The 23,203-nt window shown below is 31.8% G+C and overlaps 1 protein-coding gene across 1 annotated transcript in view; it reads right to left on the bottom strand.

Moving 5' to 3' along the window:
• Positions 1-366: 366 nt before the first annotated feature.
• Positions 367-23,203, bottom strand: part of LOC148624525 (propionyl-CoA carboxylase alpha chain, mitochondrial-like) — a 42,746-nt gene continuing 19,909 nt past the window's right edge. The window contains exons 14-23 of the mRNA XM_088567183.1: positions 23,132-23,200; positions 21,645-21,720; positions 21,314-21,424; positions 19,194-19,296; positions 17,928-18,030; positions 17,306-17,404; positions 16,995-17,048; positions 15,103-15,243; positions 14,512-14,589; positions 367-2,371 (exon numbers count right to left, since the gene is read on the bottom strand). Coding sequence (XP_088423309.1) covers positions 2,303-2,371; positions 14,512-14,589; positions 15,103-15,243; positions 16,995-17,048; positions 17,306-17,404; positions 17,928-18,030; positions 19,194-19,296; positions 21,314-21,424; positions 21,645-21,720; positions 23,132-23,200 — 903 coding nt within the window. The 3' untranslated portion in view covers positions 367-2,302. The remainder of the gene's footprint in view (positions 2,372-14,511; positions 14,590-15,102; positions 15,244-16,994; positions 17,049-17,305; positions 17,405-17,927; positions 18,031-19,193; positions 19,297-21,313; positions 21,425-21,644; positions 21,721-23,131; positions 23,201-23,203) is intronic.

Here is a 23,203-nt window from a genome sequence, read left to right as displayed (position 1 = left end):
CATTGCAGTGACCACACCATAATGACAAATTCATGACGACGACCATAAAACATTTGAACTTAATCACTAACTTTTCTGGATAAGCTTAAAATAAAAAACAGAGCCAATAAATCAAACCAATTCTGGACAATGTAAATACATATAAAATGATATGGTCTTCTAACTTACAAGTAGGATTAAAAAAATACACAAACATTGCACATCAGATTTATTTGGTTGGAGTACTACTTACTGCAAGTTATGAAAATGCTCTGGTGTTCAGAAATGAAGTAGTATTGGCCACTGGTGACATGGGAAAGTATAGGAAAATAAACAATAAAATATTTAGATAAAATGAGTCGTTATAATTAAAAAAAAAAACATATATAAACTAAATATTTATTATATGATGCAAATTACTGTAAATACATGATGAACAGCAACCAAAATATATAAAATGATCATATTGATGGTGGAAAGTAAACCCCCAAACAATTATTGACCATGTAGACAAAATAATATCACAGGCAGTAGCCAAAAACTAACCTTAAATAATATTAATATTTCAATCACCTATAAATGTATCATGTAGCAGAGATGTAAATGTAGGATAATTATAATCTCAACTAAGATAAAAAATAGGTTTAACAAATATCATTCTGTGAGATCTTAAAAAAATATGAGAATGCATCTGCTTTATAGAAATTGGAGTGATACAATTCCATTAATATCAATGGCATTGTAAGATCATGTAACAAGTAGGAATAAAATGAATGTGGGTCAGTGGCATAAGGCTGGTTAGTTAAATACTGTGTGTGCACAGGTAAAACAAACATTCATATAATAAATATTTTTGAAAATTTTTTAAAATAAGCCCAAAAATACAATTTATTAAAAAAAAAAAACTTGCCAACTTGCTTTGGGTTTCTTGGGATGGAAAAAATGTACTAATACAAGTTAGAATTGTTAGTTTCATGAATTATTTTCGCAAAGATATTTCCTAGTACTGATGGTCATACTGTCAGTCACACTAATAAAATCAAAATTAACAAGCAAGCAAACAAAATATGATAATAAACTATAAGTCTTATTCAGTCAACTGTAATAAATAAGTATACCAAGTTCCATTAATTTCATGTGCATCATTGACATTTGTATTGACAAAATAGAGCAAAATCTAATTCATTTGTGGTATGAAGGCATGGATATGTTCAGTATATAAAATACTGCACATTTTTTTGTATGTTAGAAGAAAATCAAATTTGTAGTTTCCAAACCAGTACAAACACAAACAAATAAGAAATTAACATTCCAAGTTCAGTTTTTCTAATTTATTCTATGAAAAGTAAATAAATGTAATGATATTGCAATATCCACACCATTTAAGCTAATTGATGTGGAAATATGTTATCAAAACACAACATACAATATATCTAAATACTAGTGCATTACATGCTTCAGAATCCTAAAACTATTAGACTCAGTTTAATACATTTTGTTACTTATCAAGCTGAATTTGTAATTAACAGATTTTAATTGTAAAATGTAAATAAAGGCATGTCATTTGATATAAAATTACAAAATGTTTTGGTTTCCAAGCATCACATGTAATAAATGTAAGACAGAAGCTAAAACATTGTATAAAGAGTAGTTTCAAATGAAAAAAAATGGCAGTATTATTATCAGTTCTGATAAAAAAGGATCAATCCAATAAGATTATTAATATCATAACCTTTGTCTTGTTTTAGCCTTATAAGTGTACTTCTTGTTGAGAAGATGAAAATATAGTGTATTTAAAAAAAAAAACTTTCATGGCAGTGAAGAAAAAAAAAAAAAAACAACAACGGATTCTTTTTTTACAGTTAGCTGTTGGCTGTACCATAACATGTAAAATCAAGGTCCTCCAACCCCATTTGATTTCATAGGCGAGACTGCAGTAGTTGAGCTCATATACCCTAAAATGGCAACCTGTATAATTTTATTTAATACCTTATCTCACCCTTATTGTATACAGAATAAATACAAAGCAATAAAATATATAACAGCATTGTTTTGTTAAAATCAACGGAACTCCTATGAACAAGTAGGTAGACAGAGCGTACAGACGAGCATCTTGAATGAACACAACAGTCCCATGAGCTGTATATCTAATAATTAAGACATGTTATCACAGGCCTGAATATCAGCACTTTAATATGAATCACTCAAACCTCAAAAAGCTTAAATTCACGTACAATAGTCCACTTCAAATTTGTTTATGAGGTGTTTTGGCTGAAGTACAAACTCTCACTCCAAGAAAACAATGGAATACTGTAAGTACTGTTCATTGTAACTCAACAATAATATCTCCTTCATCAACTGTCTGTCCTTCCTTAAAGTTAACTGCTTTAATCTACAAAAGTAACATAAATATTGATAGAGTTGTATTTAAGTTCCCATCAATTCTGCAGATGCAAAACAATCTCAATACATGTACTTAAGCTATGGGAATACTTTTGAGACATGTATATCAAAACAAGAACAGACAGATTCCCTAAAGAACATGACTTACTCACCTAAAAAACTGAAATCATTTAGTTGTATCATTACGAACAAAAAAGTCATCAATTAAAGAGGTCCTTATATCATTCCAGCTACCTGCAGAGCCATTTGAGCAACACAAAAATTGGACTGTATGTAAAAAGCATTGAGGTCAACACCCCTTCAATAAAGCAAAGAAGAAATGTCAAAAAGGACACTATTTCCAAAATAACAATCAACAAATTTTCATGAAAATATCTCCACGATTAGATTTCTTTAACCCAAGTCAGAATTTGTCCAAACCAAAACTGTTTTTGAAAAATTCACAAAAAAACTGCTGTTTGTCCTCTACTGTCTATTTTTAGTAATGGCAGCCATCTCTAAAGCCATTAGATGTAGAATTTGTCTAAATCTAATGGTTTTAGAGATATTTGAAAAAAATACTGTTGTTTCCTCCTCTTTCAGTCTATTTTAGGTAACAGTGGACATGTTAGTTGACAATCAAAAATCCCCAAATAAATTCTAGGCAGGATACCCTAATGAGTATTCATATCAAGTTTGGTTCCAATTGGTCCTATAGTTTCTGAGAAGAGTTTAAGAAATCATATCAAGAAAAAAGCAAAAAAAAAATTACCCAAATTGCTACTTTAGGGGTCATACCTGCATATTACACCATTTATTTTTTCTAAAATTCTGAAAGATGAAAGGTCTTGTCCTCTTTATGATAGAGAAATAATCTCTTTCAGCTAACTCAAGTTTATAACTAAAAAATGCAACAACAAAAAAACTAGAAGACCTGTTTATCATTTGTTAGTAGTGATTTGTTTTTAGTAAAACAAATGTGTCTGTAAGACACTAATGATGCCCCCGCTTGCTAAATTTGCCAAATAACATATTTATTTTTGTATGAAGACATGGTTTGCAGATTCAGAAATCCTTCCAAGACTTGTGATACTCATGGTCCAAAATCCAACTATCACCCAGTTCCTTAATATTTCATGAAAATCAAGATCCTATGACCTTGCACACCATCATTATGTGTAGAAACATCCTGCAAAAAATATTTTAGATATAGTTCAAAAACTACAAGAGGAGATAGCCGGACAAGCCGTATAGCCTTATTTCAGAGTAAAATGACTAATTGTAACTATCACCAATTTCAGTAATATTTCACAAAAATCAAAATCCTCTGGCCCTACACACCTTCATCATGTGTAAAAATATCCTGTAATACATTTTAGATGTAGTTCAAAAACTGTACAAGGAGATAGCCGGACAAGCCATGATCTATATATTTCTGAATAAAATGACTAAGTGTAACTATCACCAATTTTCGTAATACTTCATGAAAATCAAAATCCATTGTCCCTGCACACCTTCATTATGTGTAGAAGTATCCTGTAAAATATTTTAGATGTAGTTAAAAAACTACAAGAAGAGATAGCCGGACAAGCCATGATCCATATATTTCTGAGTAAAATGATCAAGTGTAACTATCACCAATTTCTGTAATATTTCTACACATCTTTATCATGTGTAAAAATATTCTGTAAAATATTTTAGATGTAGTTCAAAAACTGTACGAGGAGAAAGCCGGACAAGCCATGATCATGTGTAATCTGGACGGACGAACGGATGGACAGGGGTAAATTAATATGCCCCCCGTCAGTTTGTTGCAGGGGCATAAAAAATGGTAAGAATGTCATAAAAGAGGGAATAAATCTCTAACTGGTTGGGAAGATTTTACTTGAAATTTGCAGGGATTGTAGATGTCATCAGACTAAAGAGCTTAAGATGTCTCAAGTTTTCTTCTATTTTTCACAATTTTCTAAACAAAGGCAAAATAAATGGTGACAGTCAACTATGATATATTTTTATTAACAGTGGCCATGTTTGTTGACAGATAAAAAAATCCCAACATCAGTTCTAGTCAAAATACCTGAAGTAACATTCTTACAAAGTTTGGTATTAAATGGTCCACTAGTGTCAAAGGAGAAGATTTTTGAACAAGAGGCTCCCAGGAGCACGAATTGCTCACCTTGTTGAATTTTGCCTTTCAAAGGCAATAAATTAAACAAGAAGTTGTCCAAAAATTTTGACTCAAGAAGTCTTTGGTAGGACTATCACAAGATCTTTTCAACAACTGAAAGTTTCTTTTAATCTATCATAGTTTTCAAGATAATGACTGAAAACTATTTAAAAAAAAAGTCATTTTTCCCCTTTCAAGGGCAATAACTCATAAAAGGAGTCTGAAGACTTTTGTAGTTCTAATAATGTGGATCATTTCAGCTATTGAAAGAATTTGGATAAACCTAACGGTTTAGGAGATCTATGTGAAAAACTACTGTCTGACCACTATGTTCTATTTTTAGAAATGGTGGCCATGTTTTTTTTTTCAACGAATCAAAAATCCCCACAGCAGTTCTATGCAGGATACCCCAAGGAACATTCATACCAAGTTTGGTATCAATTGGTCAAGTAGTGTCAGAGGAGAAGATGTTTGAAAGAAATAACATTAAAAATAGCAAAAATCATTGAAAAAGGGCAATAACTCCAACATGGCTCAGGTCTCACTAACCACTTCCGGGTCAAATGGCCACCCCCCTATGTAGTACCAAAAACACACTGAACCTAGACATATGCATTGTAAGTGCATTATTTGTGTGTATTATGATTAAAAGTAGTCAAAATAAAGCTGAGAATGTGTACTTTAAAATCATATATGTAATTAACTACAAAAGTGTATGAATATTGTTTACATGTGTGAGTAATTTGCCTCCATGCTGTCAGTTAGCAGAACAGGTAAAAATGTGGATTTTCAGTATTATTTATTCAAGTAAATTTTGTGAAGAATTTCTACTATGATCATACCATTAGCATAATGATTTTTGAAGCCTTATTTTCCAAGCTTCGCAACGGTATGCAGCTTTAAGATGTCATTTGTCCTGGGAATTCACAGTGAGACTTTGAAAATTACTTTTTTAACATGTAAAGTAATGGAAACGTTAGAAGTGGTTAGTGAGACCATAAATTAAATTATGGCATATTTCAGAGAAATGCATAATTTGAGGAAAATTGCCTTTCCTGGTCATTATTTCCATTTTCCCATAAAATCAGTATAGTGATATTGGTAATCTGGCTATATTTTAAGAGGTGCATTGTGCAAGGTATTTTAAAAAACAACATAGCAACAAGATTTTTATCAGTAACAGTGACTCATAACTTGACGTCATCCATGAAATACACAATGTCACTGCTTGGGATATTCAAAGTACTCAAATAGTCACACAGCACAGACTAAGAATCACACAGTAATGAAATAGGTATGATATAAATTGTTGAAATCTGTTCTTTTTTCATAATGATAAATGATATTTACTATTACAACTTCTTGAATTATCATAGGTATCAATTTGGTGTGACAAGTTAGTTAAAATTGTAATTTTTTAGTAATTTAGGGAAAATATCACTGAGGGGCATGATATAAAAATGACCATTTCTTTGTAGTCCTAAGTCTGATTTTGATAGTTTTGGTCTTATTAGACTCACAATACCACAAGCTTTCATAAAATGTAAATAAAGAAAAACATAAAAACTCACAAAATGTTTTTAAGGTCTCACTAACCACTTCCGGGTCAAATGGCCACCCCCCTATGTAGTACCAAAAACACACTGAACCTAGACATATGCATTGTAAGTGCATTATTTGTGTGTATTATGATTAAAAGTAGTCAAAATAAAGCTGAGAATGTGTACTTTAAAATCATATATGTAATTAACTACAAAAGTGTATGAATATTGTTTACATGTGTGAGTAATTTGCCTCCATGCTGTCAGTTAGCAGAACAGGTAAAAATGTGGATTTTCAGTATTATTTATTCAAGTAAATTTTGTGAAGAATTTCTACTATGATCATACCATTAGCATAATGATTTTTGAAGCCTTATTTTCCAAGCTTCGCAACGGTATGCAGCTTTAAGATGTCATTTGTCCTGGGAATTCACAGTGAGACTTTGAAAATTACTTTTTTAACATGTAAAGTAATGGAAACGTTAGAAGTGGTTAGTGAGACCATAAATTAAATTATGGCATATTTCAGAGAAATGCATAATTTGAGGAAAATTGCCTTTCCTGGTCATTATTTCCATTTTCCCATAAAATCAGTATAGTGATATTGGTAATCTGGCTATATTTTAAGAGGTGCATTGTGCAAGGTATTTTAAAAAACAACATAGCAACAAGATTTTTATCAGTAACAGTGACTCATAACTTGACGTCATCCATGAAATACACAATGTCACTGCTTGGGATATTCAAAGTACTCAAATAGTCACACAGCACAGACTAAGAATCACACAGTAATGAAATAGGTATGATATAAATTGTTGAAATCTGTTCTTTTTTCATAATGATAAATGATATTTACTATTACAACTTCTTGAATTATCATAGGTATCAATTTGGTGTGACAAGTTAGTTAAAATTGTAATTTTTTAGTAATTTAGGGAAAATATCACTGAGGGGCATGATATAAAAATGACCATTTCTTTGTAGTCCTAAGTCTGATTTTGATAGTTTTGGTCTTATTAGACTCACAATACCACAAGCTTTCATAAAATGTAAATAAAGAAAAACATAAAAACTCACAAAATGTTTTTAAGGTCTCACTAACCACTTCCGGGTCAAATGGCCACCCCCCTATGTAGTACCAAAAACACACTGAACCTAGACATATGCATTGTAAGTGCATTATTTGTGTGTATTATGATTAAAAGTAGTCAAAATAAAGCTGAGAATGTGTACTTTAAAATCATATATGTAATTAACTACAAAAGTGTATGAATATTGTTTACATGTGTGAGTAATTTGCCTCCATGCTGTCAGTTAGCAGAACAGGTAAAAATGTGGATTTTCAGTATTATTTATTCAAGTAAATTTTGTGAAGAATTTCTACTATGATCATACCATTAGCATAATGATTTTTGAAGCCTTATTTTCCAAGCTTCGCAACGGTATGCAGCTTTAAGATGTCATTTGTCCTGGGAATTCACAGTGAGACTTTGAAAATTACTTTTTTAACATGTAAAGTAATGGAAACGTTAGAAGTGGTTAGTGAGACCATAAATTAAATTATGGCATATTTCAGAGAAATGCATAATTTGAGGAAAATTGCCTTTCCTGGTCATTATTTCCATTTTCCCATAAAATCAGTATAGTGATATTGGTAATCTGGCTATATTTTAAGAGGTGCATTGTGCAAGGTATTTTAAAAAACAACATAGCAACAAGATTTTTATCAGTAACAGTGACTCATAACTTGACGTCATCCATGAAATACACAATGTCACTGCTTGGGATATTCAAAGTACTCAAATAGTCACACAGCACAGACTAAGAATCACACAGTAATGAAATAGGTATGATATAAATTGTTGAAATCTGTTCTTTTTTCATAATGATAAATGATATTTACTATTACAACTTCTTGAATTATCATAGGTATCAATTTGGTGTGACAAGTTAGTTAAAATTGTAATTTTTTAGTAATTTAGGGAAAATATCACTGAGGGGCATGATATAAAAATGACCATTTCTTTGTAGTCCTAAGTCTGATTTTGATAGTTTTGGTCTTATTAGACTCACAATACCACAAGCTTTCATAAAATGTAAATAAAGAAAAACATAAAAACTCACAAAATGTTTTTAAGGTCTCACTAACCACTTCCGGGTCAAATGGCCACCCCCCTATGTAGTACCAAAAACACACTGAACCTAGACATATGCATTGTAAGTGCATTATTTGTGTGTATTATGATTAAAAGTAGTCAAAATAAAGCTGAGAATGTGTACTTTAAAATCATATATGTAATTAACTACAAAAGTGTATGAATATTGTTTACATGTGTGAGTAATTTGCCTCCATGCTGTCAGTTAGCAGAACAGGTAAAAATGTGGATTTTCAGTATTATTTATTCAAGTAAATTTTGTGAAGAATTTCTACTATGATCATACCATTAGCATAATGATTTTTGAAGCCTTATTTTCCAAGCTTCGCAACGGTATGCAGCTTTAAGATGTCATTTGTCCTGGGAATTCACAGTGAGACTTTGAAAATTACTTTTTTAACATGTAAAGTAATGGAAACGTTAGAAGTGGTTAGTGAGACCATAAATTAAATTATGGCATATTTCAGAGAAATGCATAATTTGAGGAAAATTGCCTTTCCTGGTCATTATTTCCATTTTCCCATAAAATCAGTATAGTGATATTGGTAATCTGGCTATATTTTAAGAGGTGCATTGTGCAAGGTATTTTAAAAAACAACATAGCAACAAGATTTTTATCAGTAACAGTGACTCATAACTTGACGTCATCCATGAAATACACAATGTCACTGCTTGGGATATTCAAAGTACTCAAATAGTCACACAGCACAGACTAAGAATCACACAGTAATGAAATAGGTATGATATAAATTGTTGAAATCTGTTCTTTTTTCATAATGATAAATGATATTTACTATTACAACTTCTTGAATTATCATAGGTATCAATTTGGTGTGACAAGTTAGTTAAAATTGTAATTTTTTAGTAATTTAGGGAAAATATCACTGAGGGGCATGATATAAAAATGACCATTTCTTTGTAGTCCTAAGTCTGATTTTGATAGTTTTGGTCTTATTAGACTCACAATACCACAAGCTTTCATAAAATGTAAATAAAGAAAAACATAAAAACTCACAAAATGTTTTTAAGGTCTCACTAACCACTTCCGGGTCAAATGGCCACCCCCCTATGTAGTACCAAAAACACACTGAACCTAGACATATGCATTGTAAGTGCATTATTTGTGTGTATTATGATTAAAAGTAGTCAAAATAAAGCTGAGAATGTGTACTTTAAAATCATATATGTAATTAACTACAAAAGTGTATGAATATTGTTTACATGTGTGAGTAATTTGCCTCCATGCTGTCAGTTAGCAGAACAGGTAAAAATGTGGATTTTCAGTATTATTTATTCAAGTAAATTTTGTGAAGAATTTCTACTATGATCGTACCATTAGCATAATGATTTTTGAAGCCTTATTTTCCAAGCTTCGCAACGGTATGCAGCTTTAAGATGTCATTTGTCCTGGGAATTCACAGTGAGACTTTGAAAATTACTTTTTTAACATGTAAAGTAATGGAAACGTTAGAAGTGGTTAGTGAGACCATAAATTAAATTATGGCATATTTCAGAGAAATGCATAATTTGAGGAAAATTGCCTTTCCTGGTCATTATTTCCATTTTCCCATAAAATCAGTATAGTGATATTGGTAATCTGGCTATATTTTAAGAGGTGCATTGTGCAAGGTATTTTAAAAAACAACATAGCAACAAGATTTTTATCAGTAACAGTGACTCATAACTTGACGTCATCCATGAAATACACAATGTCACTGCTTGGGATATTCAAAGTACTCAAATAGTCACACAGCACAGACTAAGAATCACACAGTAATGAAATAGGTATGATATAAATTGTTGAAATCTGTTCTTTTTTCATAATGATAAATGATATTTACTATTACAACTTCTTGAATTATCATAGGTATCAATTTGGTGTGACAAGTTAGTTAAAATTGTAATTTTTTAGTAATTTAGGGAAAATATCACTGAGGGGCATGATATAAAAATGACCATTTCTTTGTAGTCCTAAGTCTGATTTTGATAGTTTTGGTCTTATTAGACTCACAATACCACAAGCTTTCATAAAATGTAAATAAAGAAAAACATAAAAACTCACAAAATGTTTTTAAGGTCTCACTAACCACTTCCGGGTCAAATGGCCACCCCCCTATGTAGTACCAAAAACACACTGAACCTAGACATATGCATTGTAAGTGCATTATTTGTGTGTATTATGATTAAAAGTAGTCAAAATAAAGCTGAGAATGTGTACTTTAAAATCATATATGTAATTAACTACAAAAGTGTATGAATATTGTTTACATGTGTGAGTAATTTGCCTCCATGCTGTCAGTTAGCAGAACAGGTAAAAATGTGGATTTTCAGTATTATTTATTCAAGTAAATTTTGTGAAGAATTTCTACTATGATCATACCATTAGCATAATGATTTTTGAAGCCTTATTTTCCAAGCTTCGCAACGGTATGCAGCTTTAAGATGTCATTTGTCCTGGGAATTCACAGTGAGACTTTGAAAATTACTTTTTTAACATGTAAAGTAATGGAAACGTTAGAAGTGGTTAGTGAGACCATAAATTAAATTATGGCATATTTCAGAGAAATGCATAATTTGAGGAAAATTGCCTTTCCTGGTCATTATTTCCATTTTCCCATAAAATCAGTATAGTGATATTGGTAATCTGGCTATATTTTAAGAGGTGCATTGTGCAAGGTATTTTAAAAAACAACATAGCAACAAGATTTTTATCAGTAACAGTGACTCATAACTTGACGTCATCCATGAAATACACAATGTCACTGCTTGGGATATTCAAAGTACTCAAATAGTCACACAGCACAGACTAAGAATCACACAGTAATGAAATAGGTATGATATAAATTGTTGAAATCTGTTCTTTTTTCATAATGATAAATGATATTTACTATTACAACTTCTTGAATTATCATAGGTATCAATTTGGTGTGACAAGTTAGTTAAAATTGTAATTTTTTAGTAATTTAGGGAAAATATCACTGAGGGGCATGATATAAAAATGACCATTTCTTTGTAGTCCTAAGTCTGATTTTGATAGTTTTGGTCTTATTAGACTCACAATACCACAAGCTTTCATAAAATGTAAATAAAGAAAAACATAAAAACTCACAAAATGTTTTTAAGGTCTCACTAACCACTTCCGGGTCAAATGGCCACCCCCCTATGTAGTACCAAAAACACACTGAACCTAGACATATGCATTGTAAGTGCATTATTTGTGTGTATTATGATTAAAAGTAGTCAAAATAAAGCTGAGAATGTGTACTTTAAAATCATATATGTAATTAACTACAAAAGTGTATGAATATTGTTTACATGTGTGAGTAATTTGCCTCCATGCTGTCAGTTAGCAGAACAGGTAAAAATGTGGATTTTCAGTATTATTTATTCAAGTAAATTTTGTGAAGAATTTCTACTATGATCGTACCATTAGCATAATGATTTTTGAAGCCTTATTTTCCAAGCTTCGCAACGGTATGCAGCTTTAAGATGTCATTTGTCCTGGGAATTCACAGTGAGACTTTGAAAATTACTTTTTTAACATGTAAAGTAATGGAAACGTTAGAAGTGGTTAGTGAGACCATAAATTAAATTATGGCATATTTCAGAGAAATGCATAATTTGAGGAAAATTGCCTTTCCTGGTCATTATTTCCATTTTCCCATAAAATCAGTATAGTGATATTGGTAATCTGGCTATATTTTAAGAGGTGCATTGTGCAAGGTATTTTAAAAAACAACATAGCAACAAGATTTTTATCAGTAACAGTGACTCATAACTTGACGTCATCCATGAAATACACAATGTCACTGCTTGGGATATTCAAAGTACTCAAATAGTCACACAGCACAGACTAAGAATCACACAGTAATGAAATAGGTATGATATAAATTGTTGAAATCTGTTCTTTTTTCATAATGATAAATGATATTTACTATTACAACTTCTTGAATTATCATAGGTATCAATTTGGTGTGACAAGTTAGTTAAAATTGTAATTTTTTAGTAATTTAGGGAAAATATCACTGAGGGGCATGATATAAAAATGACCATTTCTTTGTAGTCCTAAGTCTGATTTTGATAGTTTTGGTCTTATTAGACTCACAATACCACAAGCTTTCATAAAATGTAAATAAAGAAAAACATAAAAACTCACAAAATGTTTTTAAGGTCTCACTAACCACTTCCGGGTCAAATGGCCACCCCCCTATGTAGTACCAAAAACACACTGAACCTAGACATATGCATTGTAAGTGCATTATTTGTGTGTATTATGATTAAAAGTAGTCAAAATAAAGCTGAGAATGTGTACTTTAAAATCATATATGTAATTAACTACAAAAGTGTATGAATATTGTTTACATGTGTGAGTAATTTGCCTCCATGCTGTCAGTTAGCAGAACAGGTAAAAATGTGGATTTTCAGTATTATTTATTCAAGTAAATTTTGTGAAGAATTTCTACTATGATCGTACCATTAGCATAATGATTTTTGAAGCCTTATTTTCCAAGCTTCGCAACGGTATGCAGCTTTAAGATGTCATTTGTCCTGGGAATTCACAGTGAGACTTTGAAAATTACTTTTTTAACATGTAAAGTAATGGAAACGTTAGAAGTGGTTAGTGAGACCTCAATAGATTAAAACCAAAATTTGACCAGAGATAGATCTCATCATGCTGAACACTTTTACCTGAGTCAGAACTCAGCTAAACCTAACATTTTAGGAGATAAATGTGAAAAACTACTGTCTGACCCCTATGTTGTATTTTTAGTAAAGGTGGCCATGTTTTTCGACGAATCAAAAATCCCAACATCAGTTCTATGCAGGATACCCAAAGGAACATTCATACCAAGTTTGCTTTTAATTGGTCAAGTAGTGTCAGAGGAGAAGATTTTTGAAAGAAATTACATTAAAAATAGCAAAAATCGTTGAAAAAGGGCAATAACTCCAACATGGATCAATAGATTAAAACCAAAATTTGACCAGAGATAGATCTCATCACACTAAACACTACAACCTGTCAGAATTCAGTTAATCCTAACGGTTTAGGAGATAAATGTGAAAAACTACTGTCTGACCCCTATGTTCTATTTTTAGTAACGGTGGCCATGTTTTTTGACAAATCAAAAATCCCTACACCAGTCCTATAAAGGATACCCCAAGGAATATTCAGAGGAGAAGAGTTTTGTATTATTGTTATCGACGACGACGGACGCCAAGTGATGGCAATAGCTCACATGACGTTTGGCAGCAGTGCTAAGCTTGTCGTAAAAGGCAACTAAAAAGTGCTCAGAATCATGGCCAGGGACTAGGGAGCTCTGCCCTCTGAACAACTGGGTTGTGTGCCCCAGATGGTGGAATGGGGTGCCCCTGGCTACATGCTTGGCTCATTAGGCCGTAATACAGAAAGCCAGACTGCAACCCAGTGGTGCAACGTGTTGGGAAAGATGCCACTTCCTTGCATATTAAAGAACCCTGCTGTGGTTAATGATAGTAGGAACCTTTGCACTCTGCCACAAAGATGTTGAAAAAAGGGACTAACCCCAACATGGCTAAACAGATTTACATGCAAATTTCACCAGAAATAGATCTTATCATGCTGAACACTACTATTACAAATGTCATAAGGCTAAACCTAATAGTTTTTGAGATATATGCAAAAAATATCTGTTTGACCCCCATGTTCTATTTTCAGCAAGGGCAGCCATATTTTTTAATGGATCAAAAATCCCCATATCAGTTATATGAAGAACACCCTAAGGATCATTTATACCAAGTTTGGTTGTGTCAGAGAGGATTATTGAAAAAAATAACATCAATGATAGCAAAAAACACTATATAAAAGAACAGCATTCCAATGTCCCCAGCATAATTTGGCTATACCTAACAGTTTTGGAGGTATATGTGAAAAACTTCTGTCTGATGTTCTATTTTTTTAGTAATTGTGGCCTTGTTTGTCGATGGATCAAAAATCCTCACATCAGTTCTATGCAGAATACCATATGGAACATTCATACAAAGTTTGGTTATAATTGGCCTTATTGCATCAGAGTAGAAAAGTTTCGAAAAATTATTTACGACGAAGATGGAAGCCAAATGATGGCAATAGCTCACATGGCCAGATGAGCTAAAATCTGGCGAAAAAAAATGGCAAAATTCTACTATCAAGTAGAAGAAAACCAAATTTGATGTATTCTTAAAAAATTTCTGGTATGTGTACCAGTAATGGATTCTACAATATCATTCTTAGTATTCTGTCTTCGTATTAGATATGGTACTGGTTTACCTTTCCAGTTTTCCCAGCCACCAAACTGTTCTGCATCTTCATGGCTTCTAAGACACATAACTCCTGGCCTTCTGATACCTACAGTAAGCATTGTACAAGTTATTGTAAATTATCATTTATAAAACAAAAAGTCAATGCAGGCTTCTCACTAAATTAGATTATTTTCATCAAATGTAGAATACATCACATTTAATGGATTGTACAAGAATTCTCAAGATAAATACTGTTGAAGTACTATTGTTCGTGGGGTACTAATTTTCGTTGTTTTCATGGGTAGGTCAAACCATGAAATCTAGTTTCCAACGAAAAGGAGAATCTCATGGATGTGTATACTGAAAACCTCAAAACCACGAATTCAAGAGTCCATGAACTTGCGTGTCTTCCCTAATCCATGAAAATTGGTATCCATGAATAAAAGTACTTTCCCAGTAGTACTGTACTTGGTAGAAAAACAATGATTTAGTTAACAAAATAAATTCAACTAACATTTAAAGTTTCAATAATAAATCATTTCCACCAGTTAGGCATCTAAAGTTCAGAATTAAAAGTTTCATCATTTGTTTAACAGGGCATTTTGACAAAATGACTTACAGCTTGACCAACTTGTACTGAAACTGATTTAAGCATTCCAGGCATAGGAGCTAAAACTAATGTAGAGATATCTGCCTCTTCTTTTTCTGGCATCAGATCCATCATTTTACTAGCAAACTCATCCATAACACTCACAGGAAACTACAAAAGCAAACTAACTGAATGAATTCCTTACATTAAATATATCCATAAAGAAGAGGCTCTTGAAAAGAATGAATCGCTCACAGGGCAAACCATACCTTATTAACTAAGTAAGTAAAGATATCATGCACTGTTACCATGTTTGACTAAACATTTCTGAAAAAAGAGCTTATATTGACTGATGTAAGTTCAACTGAGTACCTAAGGCACTGTAAAATGTTGGAAATGCCTTCAAAGTGTGTTTAGAACCTCTTAAAAAATTGGGCAGAGGTCCCACTATGCACTGCTATTCCACTGGGTCTGAGGGGGCATTAGCCCAGTATACATTTGCTGAAAAAGAACACAAAATGAAGAAAAATTAGCGGGAAAATGGCTGCCCAGAACAAACTCTGGTCATCACTATTCAAAATAAAACACAATGTTTTCTATAGAAACCAAACACCATTGGAATCCCAGTGACTGGCCAAAAATTTCAATACTGCCAGTCAACTCAGAATATCATGTTTATCTTATGAGAAGCTTTCATCTTCATAAATCTTCTACAGATGAAGAAAAATAGCAAAAAAAAACAAAAAACTATTTTGACCCCTACGTTCTATTTTTAGTATCAACACCCATTTTTTTTCAACAAATGAAAAATTTTTAATCATCAGTTCATGCAGGATACCCTAAAAACAATTATGCCATTAAATTTTGTCAAATAGTTTCAGAGCAGAATATTTTCAAAGTTGTACGTGTGAAAAATGATAAAAGAAAAGATCTCATCATGATTCTTCAAGTGAGAATTGGTTAAATCTTACGGTTTTGGAGATATATGAAAACTAGATAAAGTGATGCCCCTGCATTTAACCTTCATACAGCTATATCATAACTCATAATTGTAAAAAGCACTTTGTCAGATGTGTTATTGTGTCTGTGAGACACAAATGATGCCCCCGCATGTGGTTTTGAGTAAAACTCAGCATAGCTGAACGAAACTTAAACTCAATCTGTAACTACTCATGAAAGACTCACATACCAAAAACCAGTCAAATATCTTCAAGCATTTACAAAAAAAAAGCGAAAAACTATTATTTCAATACAATTTTTAAAGTGCAGAGCCCATTATTTTGGTAAAGCTCAGTGTAGAAGAACTTATATTCGATTTGTAACTAATCACGACAGACTCACATACCAAAAGCCGTTCAATATTTTCAAGGGTTTACAAAAAAAGTGTGGAAAACTGTTATTTCCATGAAATTTTTAAAGTCCAGGCCCATATTTTTGGTAAAACTCAGTGTAGCAGAACGAAACTTTCACTCATTCTGTAACTAATCATGAAACTCACATTCAAAAAATCAGTTCAATATCTTCAAGGATTGTCCAAAAAAGTGTGGAAAACTTACGGGACGGACAGAATTACAGATGGACGGAATTACGGACAGACAGACAGGGGTAAAACAATATGCCCCCCAACTTATCGTTGCAAAGGCATAAAAAATTGCTGTCTTTTGGGAGGTTGTTAATGATAAATTTGCAAAGGAGTAGCTGAGACAATAAAGACAGAATTCAGATGAAAAGAAAGTATGATCAAATATATAATCCAAATTGTTGAGTGGGGTTTGGAATCACATGCAATTACTCTGTAAAATAAATCTATCAATGCTAAAGTACAACAAATTATAAATGTTTCACAGAATAACTATGTATTTCATTTATTTTTCCTTTTCATTACTTTTTTTTATTAAATGATGTATAGCATTTATACTTACCACAGTTCCAAAAAATCTGAGTTGGTATTTGCCTCCCCCTTGTCTACTGGACAACTGAAATGTGTCAAAAAATTCCTTTGTGAAATTAATCAAATACCTACAGATATATTTTTCACATTCTGTAGGCAATTTAACTTGAAGTTTGGTCACCTTTGTCATTTTCTCCTCAAACAGTTCTTCTACATTAATTCATTAAGTTTATAAGACTATGCATTTAAATCATATTTATTTGGTCAATTTGGTAAAAAAAATAATAAATGTAGATGTATATCAATGCAAAGTATCAATCTATTAATTGTTTTACATCATACCTGAAATATTCTGTCAGTTCCATTCATATTTGTTTCTATCAATGGTGACGAGTAACTAAAGTCATCGGAAATTGACAGAGTTTTTCCTTCAATGTCCATCTGAAAAAAAAAAATACAAAGTTTTCAGACGATAACATTGTTCAAATATACTCAAGGAAAGTTGTTGTGTCTAAAGAATACCTCAATTTGCTTCAATAGATGACCGATAAGCATGCATAAGGGCGGCTAAATAGAATTCTAATCTTAACAATATGAGAAAGGTGCAATTCTACAAAGATTTCAAAAAAAATAGAAGTGTTTGCAAATCTCCAAACAACTGACCAGTGATATACGTTAATCAAAGATAAATTAGTAACAGGATATTGGAATGTACTTTAGGTTCTCCAGAAATACCTCAATTATTTTCTCTTGACATTTAGGAATAAAACATAAATAAAGGTTTCAATTTTACAGACTGATATACAAGATGAAGTTAATAATTAGTAATGTCTCCTATTACAAATGAGGTAAAAATAATAATGCAGTTTTTGAAATGTTTCCATTTGTTTGAAGGAAAAGAAGGAATGAAAAGCAGCCATACAAGTTTTGATACTGTATGTGCCCAAATATACCATCAACTTACATTTATCTTCCCACCACTTAAAGATGCTTTAACTAATACTTGTTTATTGCCAGATTTTACATTTAGTGACCATTTTGATGGTGAAGATTTGTCCAATTGGACTCTGAAACAAGACAAACAATACATTCATAGTGATTGACCTATAATAAAGCAGTCATAAAGACAGAAAATCATGTTAGGAATATTGTCTTAATTTCATAATTTCATAATTATTAAAATTATATTAACATAATTCAGTTTGTCTTGTAATGGGTCTCCTGATAGGTTGGTTCTCTTTGGGCAACATAGGTTATTCATATGCAGTCTGCAGTGCAATTAAAAATTATGCAAAACTATGTCAAATCAACCAACTCGGCCTTTCAAAGGCAATTACTCTTATTTTTTTAGTTGTTTTGCTATTGGTCAAAACCAGTATGCTCTAGAAAGGCAAAATTGCAACACACATTATTCAAGTTTTAAAAACAAAACACATATCAGTCTTCAATAACAAACTTCTATGCTGAATGCAATGGATCGCCTGAATATAGCTGAAATATTGCAGCACAGGCGTTAAACCCCAACAATCAATCAATCAATCATGAATGCAATGGACAAAGTGAAAGAATGATGTCTACGACTTTAAGTGTATTGTCAACAAGACTTGACAACAACAAAGAAAATTGGAATCGCTTTCTTCCATAAATCCAGTTCTCGTACAACAGCACAGAATACATGTCATTTTTCTTGGTACAAGGTCTTTATCAAAGAACATTATTGGATATTAATATTTATAACTTTGATGTTCGTGTTCATTCAAGGAACTATGTTACTTCCTTGTTAGAAGGAATTGAAAAGGCTGAGAAACTGCAGTGGAAACATTGAAAGATCAAAAGATCGAGATGAAATGGAAAATGAACAAACAAAGAAATGAAAATGACTTTACAGTAAGCGACATCGTCTATATGTATCGTCCTGTGGTTACACAAGGGGCACACTGAAAACATCTTCGACCTTGGAAGGGACTATTATATGTTATCATAAATGTTAAAACATACGAAAACATATATTGCATTTTTGTCTAATATCCCAATGTTCTTTGAGTATGTTTCTTGGTCAGCAGTCATAATTGAAATAATCTTCTTTTCTAATTCATATAGACACCCTTAGGGTGACTTGGGCTATTATCCTCAAAACCTATTGTGTGATTTCATAGAAAATTTTCTTATTTTAACAAATGATAACAATGAAGATGACAACAAAAACAGGAACTTAAAAAATCTTACAAACCGGGAATTATCTGAAAAAGTTCTTGAAACAAGCTGGTCTTTGATATAAATAGCTGCTGCCATAGCACAAAGTTCATGACTTTCATCATCTGAAAGACTCTTCCCTACAAACAAAGACATACATGGTTAAAACATTAATGAAACTGTTGTACAATGCAAAACAAATGGGCAATTTCAAGTTAAACAGGATCCATAGCAGATGAAGTAACAGATTCTGGTCCTTCTTTTCTCCCTGATTGTAATCAGATTTGACTATAAAATGCAGACACTGCCTAAACTGAAATTGATGACAAATTAGGCATTGCAAAGTTCAACTGTTTTTCTCTCCAAATATAGATGAATATAAATGAAGTCTCATTTTTTTTTAATTTGCCAAATTTCAGATGTCAACTTAAAATAAAAAAACATAACGGTACTTGATCTTTTCAAAGTTAATTTTTTATGTTTCATTTACATGAGGTAATTACTTTATTTCCATTTTCACAATGTCATATTCTATTGGAAATAACAGCAAAACCCTTGTAAATGCTTATAAAATAACAGTTTTTAGAGAAGAATATTCTAGGAACAATAATCTATAATCTATAATAATAACAAGAAAAACAGAGAAAAACTCACTACTCTCGTATGAAATATAAACAAATGATAATGATACTCAAGTTTAAAATAAAATTTCACAATTAGATATCCCTTTTCAAAGCTTTTGTCATTATATCCAGCTCCCCACAAATAACCTTCAATGGTTGAATGACAGAGACTATGTTTTGTATCATAGAAACCCCAAAGTCATTTCTGAATGACATTTTAAATAGGAGGTCAACAACTGCAAAATGTAATGAAGAATGAATGCAAGTTTAATCAAAATCTATTCAACTATTTGGTAGGAGTTGCATATAGGAGATGGTCTCCCCATTGGCTGATGTATGAAAACTAAAGACCCTAGAAAGCCTGAACTTATCACCTGGACAAAAATAGTCTTTATAGCCTTCAAAAGCTGGACTAATGATTCTACTGTACTATTGTCACAAGAATCAATAAATCAATAGTGAGCATCTTAGTTACCCACCTGGTTTTCATATCATCAAAATAAATCTCTCGGTCATTTTTTGACTCCTCAAGGGCAACAACTCCAACATTGATCAAAAGATATTTACAAACATTTCAGCATAAGTCCATCTGGCCATTGCTAATCAATTTTATCCCATGAAAATTCCACTAAGCCCATTGGTTTTTGAGTTATTTCATCACATCCACATTTTTAAGTCTTGGTGGACATGTTTTTGACAGATAAAAAATATCCACACACTGATTGTTAAGGATATCCTAACAACCATTCATGTCATGTTTGGTTACAGTCCATCCAGTAGTCTCTGAGATTTTCCAAGTTGGAAATATAAAGTTTGTGAAAAAAAGACTATATCAGGACCCAAACAGTTATCAATGAATCTTTCTGAAAATGTTGGTATCCATCAAACTCAACATGCTGAATAATTTTACTACCTGCCAGATTTTAGCTTAACTCACTGCTTTTGAGTTATTTGCAAATTCTGCAATTTGACCCCTATGGTCTTTTATGAGGTCATCAAACAAAGCAGAAATCTGAAATAAATAAACAGTAAAAAAAAAGAATTTGAACGGTAAAATCCGGATTTCAATTTGAGGAATTCCGCTTAAAAGCAGAAAAAAATCGTCCCTGGTCTATTCTTAGTAACAGTGGCCATGGTTTTTGTCAGATCAAAATCGTCAGACGACAATGACAACAGAAGATGAATGCAAAATGATGACAATACCTTATACAGCCTAAAGGCCAGGTGAGCTAAAAAGTAAATGTTTGGCATCAGGAAAGCCCAAAAGTCATTCAGACGGAAGAGGACAAACAAGGAGGTGCACAATGGTATCATGTAATAAGAATGTGTGAAAGATTCATTGAAATCCATGCAACAGTTTTGAAGGAATTGAAAAATGATGGTAGACAGCATGATCACTATATATCTACTGCTTTTGAAAGAAAGGGGGTATATTCATTATTAAAAACCAATATATGTGAATAGGTTAGGACTGGCCAAGAATGATAATCTAAGACATTGTCATTGTGGACCAAATCAAAAGTAAAGTCCAAACCTGCAAATCCCTCAGGATATACTGTGGGTAGATATTTAGTGCTGATGTCTCCTGCCACAAATCTATTCTCTGTGACAATATCTCTAAGTAATGGAATATTATGTGTAACACCTAAAAAAAATATGGAATTAATAACACAACCTATATAGAAATTTTCTCAAAATTTAAAAATTCAAAATCCCTTTTTTGATAAAAGAAAACAAAATTGCCAGTAATTTAAAGTAAATAGTCACTTTTTAAAGTAAGAATTTCATTCACTTCCTCTACTGACTACCATATAACAATTTTTAAGGAACAGAAATAGTCCATAATTAACATGACAATTTATTACCTTTAATAACATAAGAATCCAAAGCTGTTACCATGGTATCTAGTGCTGCTTGTCTGGTATCACCATAGGTTACTAACTATTAACACATTAACAATAAATCATTTAATACAACAGTAATATGATTAAAATGGAAACCAAACAAAACTAGAAATACCGTCAGAAAGCTCACAAAGAGTATACCCCACAGCCCTGCTTCAAATAGACTTTAAATGAAAAATGCTTATTGGATTATCCCCATTCGGCTTCAACCAACAGTACTAATATTCCTTCATGCACATCTACATATGATTCCAAACCTTCCTATACAATTTCATCAAAATCCCTTGAGCAGTTTAGGAGATGTGTGCTTATAAGGATTTAGGTCTCACTAACCACTTCTAACGTTTCCATTACTTTACATGTTAAAAAAGTAATTTTCGAAGATTAACTGTGAATTCCCAGGACAAATGACATCTTAAAGTTGCATACCATTGCAAAGCTTGGAAGATAAGGCTTTCAAAATCATTATGCTAATGGTATTATGATCGTAGAAGTTCTTCACAAAATTTACTTGAATAAATAATACTGAAAATCCACATTTTTACCTTTTCTGCTAACTGACAGCATGGAGACAAATTACTCACACATGTAAACAATATTCATACACTTTTGTAGTAAATTACAAATATGATTTTAAAGTACACATTTTCAGCTTTATTTTGACTACTTTTGATCAGAATACACACAAATAATGCACTTTAAATGCATAGATCTAAGTTTAGTGTTTTTGGTACTACATGGGGATGGCCATTTGACCTGTAAGTGGTTAATGAGACCTTAACATATAAAAAGCTTGATTTGGATTATCTCCCTTTATACCTTCATGCACATCTATATATGATGCCCAATCTTCCTATTAAATTTCATCAAAATCCTGACAGTGGTTTAGGAGGAGTTGTTCTTACAAGGATTTAACATATAAAACCCTTTATTTTAATTATCTCCCTTTGCATTCAAACTTATGAAGGAAAGACTTAAAAATTGCTGTAATATTTACCAAATAGTCTTCCAGACAGTTTTTGTGTCTTCATTTCTCTATTTTGACTTTGGAATTAACTTCAAAATATTGATTAAGAAAATCTATCCTATTATTTTGTCACTTAGTTTTCTTCTAGATAACTAAAATGTTACCTTTTATTTCAATAGGCAAAATAAGGGCTTCTAGGCCAAAATCAAATATCTAAATCCTATGTTAATATTAAACATACAGAAGAACCTGAAGAAACAAACATTAACACAAATCTGGTTAAGAAATAAGAAATTTATAGAAAGTTTTATAAATGCCTATTCTGAGCCCATTTTGGCTCTTTTTCTTAGATGGTTTGGGTCATAACTCCAAAAATCAATCACATTCCTCCTTTTTTTTTTGGTATGAAACCTTGTTTTAAAATTTAGAAATCCATTTAGTAATACTGAAATCACTGCACATGTAAAACTTAAATACTCACTTTACAAATCATCGGATCATAATAAATACTTATTTCACTTCCTTCTTGAATACCACTGTCACATCGTACCTG

Source organism: Perna viridis, chromosome 2 (assembly GCF_037379345.1).
Source record: "Perna viridis isolate PV_CMFRI_1.1 ecotype Kerala chromosome 2, ASM3737934v1, whole genome shotgun sequence".
In the NCBI taxonomy this organism is placed as follows: domain Eukaryota; kingdom Metazoa; phylum Mollusca; class Bivalvia; order Mytilida; family Mytilidae; genus Perna; species Perna viridis.
This window is presented reverse-complemented; position numbering and strand designations above follow the sequence as displayed.